Source organism: Ranitomeya variabilis, chromosome 7 (genome assembly GCF_051348905.1).
Source record: "Ranitomeya variabilis isolate aRanVar5 chromosome 7, aRanVar5.hap1, whole genome shotgun sequence".
Lineage (NCBI taxonomy): Eukaryota > Metazoa > Chordata > Amphibia > Anura > Dendrobatidae > Ranitomeya > Ranitomeya variabilis.
This window is the reverse complement of record NC_135238.1, coordinates 212,925,068-212,937,069: the sequence shown is the minus strand read 5'-3', so window position 1 is coordinate 212,937,069 and position 12,002 is coordinate 212,925,068. Positions and strand designations below refer to the sequence as shown.

The 12,002-nt window shown below is 46.7% G+C and overlaps 1 protein-coding gene across 1 annotated transcript in view; it reads right to left on the bottom strand.

Annotated features, from left to right (window-relative positions):
• Positions 1-12,002, bottom strand: part of FAP (fibroblast activation protein alpha) — a 114,250-nt gene that overhangs the window by 51,102 nt on the left and 51,146 nt on the right. Inside the window, exons 13-14 of the mRNA XM_077272828.1 lie at positions 1,957-2,061; positions 1,302-1,372 (exon numbers count right to left, since the gene is read on the bottom strand). Of these exons, the coding sequence (XP_077128943.1) occupies positions 1,302-1,372; positions 1,957-2,061 (176 nt within the window). The remainder of the gene's footprint in view (positions 1-1,301; positions 1,373-1,956; positions 2,062-12,002) is intronic.

Genomic DNA, 12,002 nt, shown 5'->3' with positions numbered 1-12,002 from the left:
GCCACCTCACCACAACCAGAGCTGCCGCCTCACCAACCACCCGAGCTGCCGCCTCACCAACCACTCGAGCTGCCACCTCACCACCACCCGAGCTGCCGCCTCACCACCAGAGCTGCCGCCTCACCACCCGAGCTGCCACATCACCAATCACCCGAGCTGCCGCCTCACCAACCACCCGAGATACCGCCTCACCAAACACCCGAGCTGCCACCTCACCACCACCAGAGCTGCCGCCTCACCAACCACCCGAGCTGCCACCTCACCAACCACCCGAGCTGCCCCCTCACCACCACCTGAGCTGCCGTCTCACCACCACCCGAGCTGCCGCCTCACCACCACCAGAGCTGCCGCCTCACCACCACCCGAGCTGCCACCTCACCAACCACCTGAGCTGCCGCCTCACCAACCACCCGAGCTGCCACCTCACCACCACCAGAGCTGCCGCCTCACCAACCACCCGAGCTGCCGCCTCACCAACCACTCGAGCTGCCACCTCACCACCACCCGAGCTGCCGCCTCACCACCACCCGAGCTGCCGCCTCACCACCACCCGAGCTGCCACATCACCAACCACCCGAGCTGCCGCCTCACCAACCACCCGAGCTACCGCCTCACCAAACACCAGAGCTGCCACCTCACCACCTCCAGAGCTGCCGCCTCACCAACCACCCGAGCTGCCACCTCACCAACCACCCGAGCTGCCGTCTCACCACCACCCGAGCTGCCGCCTCACCAACACCAGAGCTGCCGCCTCACCACCACCTGAGCTGCCGCCTCACCATCACCCGAGCTGCGGCCTCACCACCACCCAAAGATCCTCAGGGGTGGCAGTGCCGATACTGCTGCAACGCAGTCGGGACGGGAGGATTGTTTTGATGAGGGGAATCATAGGAATTCTGAAGGGGTTGTCCAAGTACTGGACAACTCTTTTAAGGGAATTATAATGTATAAATATTAGTGATGAGCACACGTGCCTGATTATCCGAGCATGCTCAGGTTTTATCCAAGTATCTTGGGCGCGCTCGTATATTATGTTCGAGTCCCTGCGGCTGCATGATTTGTGGCTGTTAGCCTGAATACATGTGGGGATTTCCTAACAAACAGACAATGCCAGCATATGTTCAGGCTGTCTAACAGCCGTGAATAATGCAGCCGCGGGGACTCGAACATAATATACGAGCACGCCCAAGATACTTGGATAAAACCTGAGCATGCTCGGATAAGACGTCATCCGAGCACGTTCACTCATCACTCATAAAGATGAATACAGTGACCCATAGAAGAAATAATCACACACTTACATAGCTTTGTCTGTAACATATAGAATATAAACCGCTTCCCAGCGTCCTTTCGTAATTTGGACTGCATTAGCCTAGCAGAGAATAAAAGGAAACTATAAAGTAATAATAGACAGGAAAGTAGGAAATCTCACTGCAATGTTATATTAACCTCGGAAATGTATTAATCTAAAAATAATATCAAAGTAAAGAATATTGCAAAATAAAATGAGAATATAAACTAAGTACACAGCCTTGTAAGATATAGACCCATATGAAAATTGTACTTTGAGTCTAATCATTCCCTCCGTTATGCAGAAACTGTAAGCTTATTATGGTGCTCAGTGCACCCTAGGTGTGGCCGAGAGGCTCAGTGTACAGTTCTCCCATTAGTGTTGCATGCCCCTGCCTTGTTTACTGGTGATTGACAGCAGCGGCTTCCATAAAGTGAGCAGCATTTACAGTAAAGGCTCAGACAACCAGCGCTGTCAATCACCAGGAGGCAGGGGTACACACCCAAGAGCACTGTGCTGTTTGTCCCACCAAGGGTGCGCTAAGCACCCTAATTAATATGTTTTGTTAAACTTTACTTTCTCCACAATGGAGGAAGTTTGGGCGACAGATGCCTCTTCATTGAGTGGTATGAATTCTGGGAATGATTATAGGCAGTGTCACCTACCATGGTGTCATTGACATAATGGATATGTTTATAGCCGTCCTGGTCACTGAGGATTTGGTAGTAGGACATACTATCTGATGTAAAAACTGGGAGAGAGGGGAAGAACTGGAAAAAAAAATATGAAAATGATTAAACACAGCAAAAAAATAGTATCACAATAGTAAATAACAGATGCAGTCTTCAGATTAGGACTCTATAGAAACTGAGCAGCGATCTCTATCAGTAGTAATGAAATCCATATCAGCATTTCCTCAAATTTTCCAAAATCCCGAATAACTAAGAAATGGGACATTACTTTGGATGACTGCATAGACTTTATACACTGTACCCTAATAAATCTGTATGCAGCCAGCTATAAAGCACCCCCGGGGTGATGGCCACAAGCAGTTACTGTAGATGTGTATGAATTTAAGGGAATCTGTTACCAGGTTTTTGCCGCCTATGAACAGCATGATGTAGGGGCATAGACCCTGATTCCAGTGCTGTGTTACTTACTTTGCTGCTTGCTGTTGTTTTGGTATAATCACTATTTTATCAGCAGGAGATTATCATCAGAGGACTAGTGAACCTTCTGCCAGGTAGTCCTCCATTCTCATGAGCTCTGTATAACCAAGTCCCCAAATCTGATAGGCAGCTTTCTGCTTATGCACAGAAATCTGCCAATCGGTGGTTTGGGCAGGGTTATACAGGGCTCAGAATTCAGAGAAGTGCTTGATCTCCAGCAGAAAAAAACAGGGATTTTATCAAAACTACAACAAGCAGCCCAGTAAGTGACACAACGCTGGAATCAGGGTCTGTGACTCCATATCATGCTGCTCTCAAATGGGGTAGAAAAACTTGGTGACAGATTCCCCTTAAAGGGTTTGTCTATGATGTAGTGTAAACATTTTTCTATAAGCAAGGAATAGTTTAGATAAAAACATACGGTAATATATACTCTCCCAGTGCTGGGCTGGAATTAAAGAACAGCCTGGCCACATCGATCCCACATGTGCCTTTATTAGGATTCTTTCACAAAATGTTTATTTTATTATTATTATTATTATTATTAACATTTTAAAATTATTAAAATGTTATTTCATTTTATTATTTATTATTATTTTATTATTTATCTATTTTTATTAAACCACCCTCCTTGAAAGCCTAGAGGCTTGGCTGCAGGTTTACCTGGTGGTCGCTCACATATAAACATGTAGATGATGAGGTGCATATAACATTGAGGCAGAACATTATGGACCATGAACGTTTATAAAACTCACACTCACATACCCAGAGAGGGAGATCAGTGCTGAACATACGTGCACCATGGGGTAGACATTATCTGATCACTTATCTGGAGCCAATCTGGTCTCACCCTCCACTGACGACATGTAGCAGCACCCTACACTCTGAGATATTTAAGACCCCAATACCATAGTGCATGCCGAGCTGTGCCGTACCGGGCACGCCGTCATTCACTCCGAGGGTCCTGAGCGCTCGTCTCGGCACACGATGTTCTGCATACATGATATTCAATGGTAGATACATGAAAATTAATATTAATATTAAGTACTTTAATATTGATGGCTTATCCTTAGGATAAGGCATCAACACCATATCGGTGAGGGCGCGACACCCGGCATCCCCGCCAAACAGATGTGACCAATTTCCTTATTTTACTCACCTATATAGCGCCATTGATTCCCAAGCCAACGTGCTAACCACTGAGCCACTGTGCTAACCACTGAGCCAATGTGCTAACCACTGAGCCACTGTGCTAACCACTGAGCTAGCCACTGAGCCACTGTGCTAACCACTGAGCCACCATGCTAACCACTGAGCCAATGTGCTAACCACTGAGAGAGACACTGTGCTAACCACTGAGCCACTGTACTAACCACTGAGCCACCGTGCTAACCACTGAGCCACTGTGTTAACCACTGAGCCAATGTGCTAACCACTGAGCCACTGTATTAACCACTGAGCCACCATGCTAACCACTGAGCCAATGTGCTAACCACTGAGAGAGACACTGTGCTAACCACTGAGCCACTGTACTAACCACTGAGCCACCGTGCTAACCACTGAGCCACCATGCTAACCACTGAGCCACCGTGATGCCACTTACATAGTGAAACGGCGTAGTTCTGTCAAATGCATAGTGGTTGCAGATAGTTTTTATTTTCTGACGGAATTAAGAAACCTAATTAGCTAATTATTAACAGAGCAAGGTAAATTAGACACGAAACACAGGGTGAGGCTTCCGAATTAGTTGTTGCTGTATATACATTTCCAAACGCTAGCAATTAGAAATACATATATTAGCATATATTATGTCAGATCAAGGCAAGGAGCAATAATCTAGAATTATTCTAATAGGTCACAATTATATAGCTGAGGTCTCATCTTTCCTTATTTGCAGAGGATTTTGTATTAAGCTGCAATCGTCTTCCACTTAAATAGCAAAATGAGTAAGTAAAAACACAGATGTTCATTTAGGAGATGCGCTTGCATTCGCTGTAAAAAAAAAGTATCACGAGTCAAGACATTCCCAACGCCAAATGATCAATTTACTTGAACAAAGTGCATTCTAACGCTGCTATAATTAAGTTTATGTCTGTACGGCCGTTCAAACAAGTCATTAGACTAGTATTTGCAAATTGTACTAATTAGTGTAAAAATGTCCCCTTAGCACGTAGCGGTTACAAACAGACAGCAATTATCTTTGAATGACGAGTGAATGTATGAACGGAAAACTAACAACTGGCAGAGAAGATATATAGATGTAGATGGAAAAGACATACGCATCATGGCGTTCTAAGAAACATATTAACATCAAATATGACATATATGTCTAATGAACATGCATGGCTAAAGGGGTGTCCCATCGCCTACATTTATGGCATATCCATAGGCTACAGGATCAACATCTATCTCATGAATGGGGCCCATACAAATGAATAGACTTGGTCACCCATGATGAGACCTCATTCTCAAAACAGATTGAGGTTATCTTCCATTTAGAGCATATCTCTCTACGTTTCTGCACCGTCACCACCACTACAATAGGATTCTCAGCGGGACTGATGGAGCGCGCACCATAGCGCTACTTGTGCTCATTGTCCAGTCACCAATCAATCACAGCGCTTGGCTGACCGACTGGTCAGACAATCTGGAGACCTGGTAGCCTGATCAGTCAGAGCATTTACTATGTTGCCTTGCCAAATAATAGTAAAGGCTAACTTCATGTATTTGGTATAGCAAAGAGTTATGTTTTCCTTCCCTGGTTTGTCTCCTGAGTCTGTTTTTGGATTGCCATCAGACTGTTTAATTACTGATCACTGGACTGGTCATATCTATGCATTCTCCTGCTTGCCGTTCTGGACTTGCTGTGCCTCTCCTAGTTTGTGTTGCATGGCTTCCCCTCACCACAATCTGCCTCCTCCCTTGCTGTCACACAATTCTGCACAACCTCCGCACCCCATGTATTGCCTGGTTCTGCTCATGACCACAATTTGTCAATGGCCGGTTGGCGATTTCTATGGGATTTCCGACATGGTGATTCTTTGCAACAACGGTCATATCTATTTATTTATATAATTACCTAAAATTGTCTGTCATCCACTTCTGTCTGGACGTCCTCGAATCCCACAATCCACCACGCCACACCGGAAGTACGCCGACCGCCATATTGGAATACCCAAGTGATGGGTATTCCAATATGGCACCCGCTGGTGGTACCAGGCTCTTGCGCAGTACCACCAGCAGGTCGTCGCCGGACCCCCCGCTGCTAGGACTCCCCCGCTGCAAGGACCCCTCCCCATCACTGGGATCCAGGCCGCCAGAGATCGCGGTATGCGTAAGCACTGAACGCATACCGTGATTTCCGGCAAAGAAGCAGGGACCATGCCAGGATAGGGTGAGTATGACCGGGGAAGGTGAGCTTGGCTATATTCATCTGTCCCCATTCCACCACTGCGTGCCACTCTGTCTCTGTCTGCGTCGTCTGGCTGTGACGTTCAGGTCAGGGGACGCAATGACGTGGTTAGTGCGTGTCCTCTGCTTGAACGGTCAGAGCCAGAGACCCAGAAGGCAGAGTGGCGTGCAGTGGTGGAACTTGGACAGGTGAATATCGCAAGTGCCCCCATAGTGCGCCAGTGTCCCCACCTGCTCAGGCCCCCGGCACTCTGCGCCCAGAGACGAGAGGTGAGTATGTAATTTTTATTTTCAATCGTAGCAGCAGCATACAGGGCATATTATGCTATGGAGCATCTTATGGGGGCCATCAACCTTTATGGAGCAGCATATGGGGCATATGGATGGGAGCAGCACATGACAGCATGGAGGCGCAGGATGGCAGCAGCACATGACAGCATGGGGCCGCAGGATGCCAGCAGCACATGACAGAATGGGGGCGCAGGATGGGAGCAGCACATGACAGAATGGGGGCGCAGGATGGGAGCAGCACATTACAGAATGGGGGCGCAGGATGGAAACAGCACATTACAGAATGGGGGCGCAGGATGGGAACAGCACATGACAGCATGGGGGCGCAGGATGGCAGCAGCACATGACAGGATGGGGGCACAGGATAGGAGCAGCACATGACAGGATGGGGACGCAGGATGGGAGCAGCACATGACAGAACTGGGGCACAGGATAGGAGCAGCACATGACAAAATGAGGACGCAAGATGGGAGCAGCACATGACAGGATGGGGGCGCAGGATGGGAGCAGCACATGACAGGATGGGGGCACAGGATGGGAGGAGCACATGACAGCATGGGGGCGCAGGATGGCAGCAGCACATGACAGCATGGGGGCGCAGGATGGGAGCAGCACATTACAGAATGGAGGCGCTGGATGGGAGCAGCACATTACAGAATGGGGCGCAGCATGGGAGCAGCACATGAGAGCATGGGGGCGCAGGATGGCAGCAGCACATGACAGAATGGGGGGCACAGGATGGGAGGAGCACATGACACCATGGGGCCGCAGGATGGCAGCAGCATGTGACCGAATGGGGGCGCAGGATGAGAGCAGCACATGACAGAATGGGGGCGCAGGATGGGAGCAGCACATTACAGAATGGAGGCACAGGATGGGAGCAGCACATTACAGAATGGGGGTGCAGGATGGCAGCAGCACATGACAGGATGTGGGTGCAGGATGGGAGCAGCACATGACAGAACAGAGGTGCAGGATGGGAGCAGCACATTACAGAATGGGGGCGCTGGATGGGAGCAGCACATTACAGAATGGGGGCGCAGGATGGGAGCAGCACATGACAGCATGGGGGCGTAGGATGGGAGTAGCACATGACAGGATGGGGGCGCAGGATGGGAGTAGCACACGACAGAATGGGGGCGCAGGATGGCAGCAGCACATAACAGCATGGGGGCGCAGGATCGGAGCAGCACATGACAGAATGGGGCGCAGGATGGGAGCAGCACATTACAGAATGGGGGTGCAGGATGGGAGCAGCACATTACAGAATGGGGGCGCAGGATGGGAGCAGCACATTACAGAATGGGGGTGCAGGATGGGAGCAGCACATGACAGGATGAGGGTGCAGGATGGGAGCAGCACATTACAGAATGGGTGTGCAGGATGGGAGCAGCACATTACAGAATGGGGCGCAGGATGGGAGCAGCACATTACAGAATGGGGGTGCAGGATGGGAGCAGCACATGACAGGATGAGGGTGCAGGATGGGAGCAGCACATGACAGAATGGGGGCGCAGGATGAGAGCAGCACATTACAGAATGGAGGCGCAGGATGGGAGCAGCACATGACAGCATGGGGGTGCAGGATGGCAGCAGCACATGACAGAATGGGGGTGCAGGATGGCAGCAGCACATGACAGGATGGGGCCGCAGGATGGGAGCAGCACATGACAGGATGGGGCCGCAGGATGGGAGCAGCACAGTCACCACCCTCCCTCCATCTATTTGCTGTATAAGAGCTAAAGGGATTATTTAGCTGTGCTCACTTCTGCATCTGTAGAGAGGAGCCAGGGTCTTCATGTCTACATATATAAAAAGTGTACAATAACTGCATCTTGCACATACGATCTGTCAGATATCTATAAATGTGACGTCACTTGCCCTGATAACCTCCTGATCCATAAGTGAACAGAGCCGAATAATCCCTTAAAGTGTGAAGACCTGAGACCCATGGCTTCACTGCACAGTTTATCAATGACCAAGCAACCTACAGTGATTTCTCCATCATAACAGTTGTCCGCATGTTAAAAAAAAAAAAAAAGCAGTACATTAAAGGGTGTATGCGGGACTTTACAAAAAACAAAACATGTATCTAAGCACGAACAGGCAGGTAATTGCAACTCACCTGCCGTTTGTGCATGGTGCTGTTCTTCCCCGATGCAGAGCAGTGACAGACCGCTCCTGCCAGGGATTCAGTTTCCTCTGCTGGCACAACTGGGCGGGACTTCCGAGGACATTCTGATTGACAGCTGGCTCCCACAGTTAAGCAGTGGGTATCCGGCTGTCAATCAGAATGACCTCGGAAGTCCCACCCGGTCGACAGAGTGAACCGGAAAAGAAGACTCTGCTATATAGATGTGACATCAGCAGAGGCATCTGAATCCCCAGCAGGAGCGTCTGTGACCACTGTGTACCGGGAAAGAACGGCACAACAGGCAGGTAATTAGCAGCTACCTGCCTCTTGGTGCTTAGATACATTTTTTGTAAAGTCCCAGATATACTCTTTAAGAGTTAAAAAAGTAATTTCCTTTTCTAATTTTGTATGCATTGCTAAATCAGGACTGGCAGTAGAGATTTGAACATACCACTGGGCAACCGGCTGCGGGTATTTGTTGCCAGTGGCCAATTTCTTCCTAGTTAACATTTATCTTAATGCTTTTATACACAAGTTGTGATTGACCCCACAAGGGACAAGGCCTGGGCCTAGTTTGGGGCTTTAGATAAGAAAATTATATATATATATATAAATATTGGTCATAGCGTAGATTAAAGCTCCACTCCAGCATGTTTTTTTATTTTATTTCACCGATTAGCCCCTTAGTGACAGAGCCAATTTGGTACTTAATGACCGAGCCAATTTTTACAATTCTGACCAGTGTCACTTTATGAGGTTATAACTCTGGAACGCTTTATCGGATCCCGCTGATTCTGAGATTGTTTTTTCGTGACATGTTGTTCTTCAAGTTAGTGGTAACATTTCTTCGATATTACTTGCGATTATTTATGAAAAAAATGGAAATATGGCGAAAATTTTTAAAATTTTGCAATTTTCAAACTTTGTATTTTTATGCCCTTAAATCAGAGAGATATGTCACAAAAAAATAGTTAATAAATAACATTTCTCACATGTCTACTTTACATCAGCACAATTTTGGAAACAATTTTTTTTTTTGTTAGGGAGTTATAAGGGTTAAAAGTTGACCAGCAATTTCTCATTTTTACAACACCATGTTTTTTTTAGGGACCACATCACCTTTGAAGTGATTTTGAGGGGTCTATATGATAGAAAATAACCAAGTGTGACACCATTCTAAAAACTGCACCCCTCAAGCTGCTCAAAACCACATTCAAGAAGTTTATTAACCCTTTACGTACTTCACAGGAACTAAAACAATGTGGAAGAAAAAAATTAACATTTTACTTTTTTTTGCAAACATTTTACTTCAGAACCATTTTTTTTAATTTTCACAAGTGTAAAAACAGAAATTTAACCACAAATTTTGTTGTGCAATTTTTCCTGAGTACGCCGATACCCCATATGTGGAGGTAAACCACTGTTTGGGCGCACCGCAGAGCTTGGAAGTGAAGGAGCACCGTTTGACTGTTTCAATGCAGAATTGGCTGGAATTGAGATCGGACGCCATGTCGCGTTTGGAGAGCCCCTAATGTGCCTAAACAGTGGAAACCCCCCACAAGTGACACCATTTTGGAAACTAGACCCCCCAAGGAACTTATCTAGATGTGTGGTGAGCACTTTGAACCCCCAAGTGCTTCACAGAAGTTTATAACGTAGAGCCGTGAAAATAAAAAATCGCATTTGTTTTCACAAAAATGATTTTTTCGCCCACAAATTCTTATTTTCACAAGGGTAACAGGAGAAATTAGACCACAAAAGTTGTTGTACAATTTCTCCTGAGTACGTCGATACCCCATATGTGGAGGTAAACCACTGTTTGGGCGCACCGCAGAGCTTGGAAGTGAAGGAGCACCGTTTGACTTTTTCAATGCAGAATTGGCTGGAATTGAGATCGGATGCCATGTCGCGTTTGGAGAGTCCCTGATGTGCCTAAACAGTGGAAACCCCCCACAAGTGATACCATTTTGGAAACTAGACCCCCCAAGGAACTTATCTAGATGTGTGGTGAGCACTTTGAACCCCCAAGTGCTTCACAGAAGTTTATAACATAGAGCCGTGAAAATAAAAAATCTCATTTTTTCTACAAAAATGAGCTTTTTGCCCAAAAATTTTTATTTTCACAAGGGTAACAGGAGAAATTAGACCACAAAAGTTGTTGTGCAATTTCTCCTGAGTACGTCGATACCCCATATGTGGAGGTAAACCACTGTTTGGGCGCACCGCAGAGCTTGGAAGTGAAGGAGCACCGTTTGACTTTTTCAATGCAGAATTGGCTGGAATTGAGATCGGATGCCATGTCGCGTTTGGAGAGTCCCGGATGTGCCTAAACAGTGGAAACCCCCCACAAGTGATACCATTTTGGAAACTAGACCCCCCAAGGAACTTATCTAGATGTGTGGTGAGCACTTTGAACCCCCAAGTGCTTCACAGAAGTTTATAACGTAGAGCCGTGAAAATAAAAAATCTCATTTTTTCTACAAAAATGATCTTTTTGCCCCCAAATTTTTATTTTCACAAGGGTAACAGGAGAAATTAGACCACAAAAGTTGTTGTGCAATTTCTCCTGAGTACGTCGATACCCCATATATGGGGGTAAACCACTGTTTGGGCGCACCGCAGAGCTTGGAAGAGAAGGAGTGTCGTTTTACTTTTTCAATGTAGAATTGGCTGGAATTGAGATCGGACGCCATGTCACGTTTGGAGAGCCGCTGATGTGCCTAAACAGTAGAGACCCCCCACATATGACACCATTTTGGAAACTAGACCCCTTAAGGAACTTATCTAGATGTGTGGTGAGCACTTTAAACCCCCAGGTGCTTCACAGAAGTTTATAACGTAGAGCCGTGAAAATAAAAAAATCGCATTTTTTCTACAAAAATGATCTTTTTACCTCCAAATTTTTATTTTACTAAGGGTAACAGGAGAAAATGGACCCCAGAAGCTGTTGTACAATTTGTCTTGAGTACGCCGACACCCCATATGTGGGGGTAAACCACTGTTTGGGCGCATGGCTGAGCTCGGAAGCAAAGGAGCGCCATTTGACTTTTCAATGCAAAATTGACTGGAATTGAGATCGGACGCCATGTCGCGTTTGGAGAGCCCCTGATGTGCCTAAACAGCAGAAACCCCCCAAAAGTGACCCCATTTTGGAAACTAGACCCCCCATGGAACTTATCTAGATGTGTAGTGAGAACTTTGAATGCCCAAGTGCATCACAGAAGTTTATAATGCAGAGTCGTGAAAATAAAAAATATATATTTTTTAACAATAAAGATTTTTTAGCCCCCAAGTTTTTATTTTCACAAGGGTAACAAGAGAAATTGGACCCCAAAAGTTGTTGTCCAATTTGTCCTGAGTATGCTGGTACCCCATATGTGGGGGTAAACCACTGTTTGGGCGCACGGCAGAGCTCGGAAGGGAAGGAGCGCCATTTTGCAATGCAGACTTTGATAGAATTGTCTGCGGGCGTTATGTTGCGTTTGCAGACCCCTAATGTACCTAAACAGTAGAAACCCCCAACAAGTGACCCCATTTTGGAAAATAGACCCCCCAAGGAACTTATCTAGACATGTGGTGAGAACTTTGAATGCCCAAGTGCTTCACAGAAGTTTATAATGCAGAGTAGTGAAAATAAAAAATATTTTTTTTCCCACAAAAAAGATTTTTTTAGCCCCCAAATTTTTATTTTCACAAGGGTAACAAG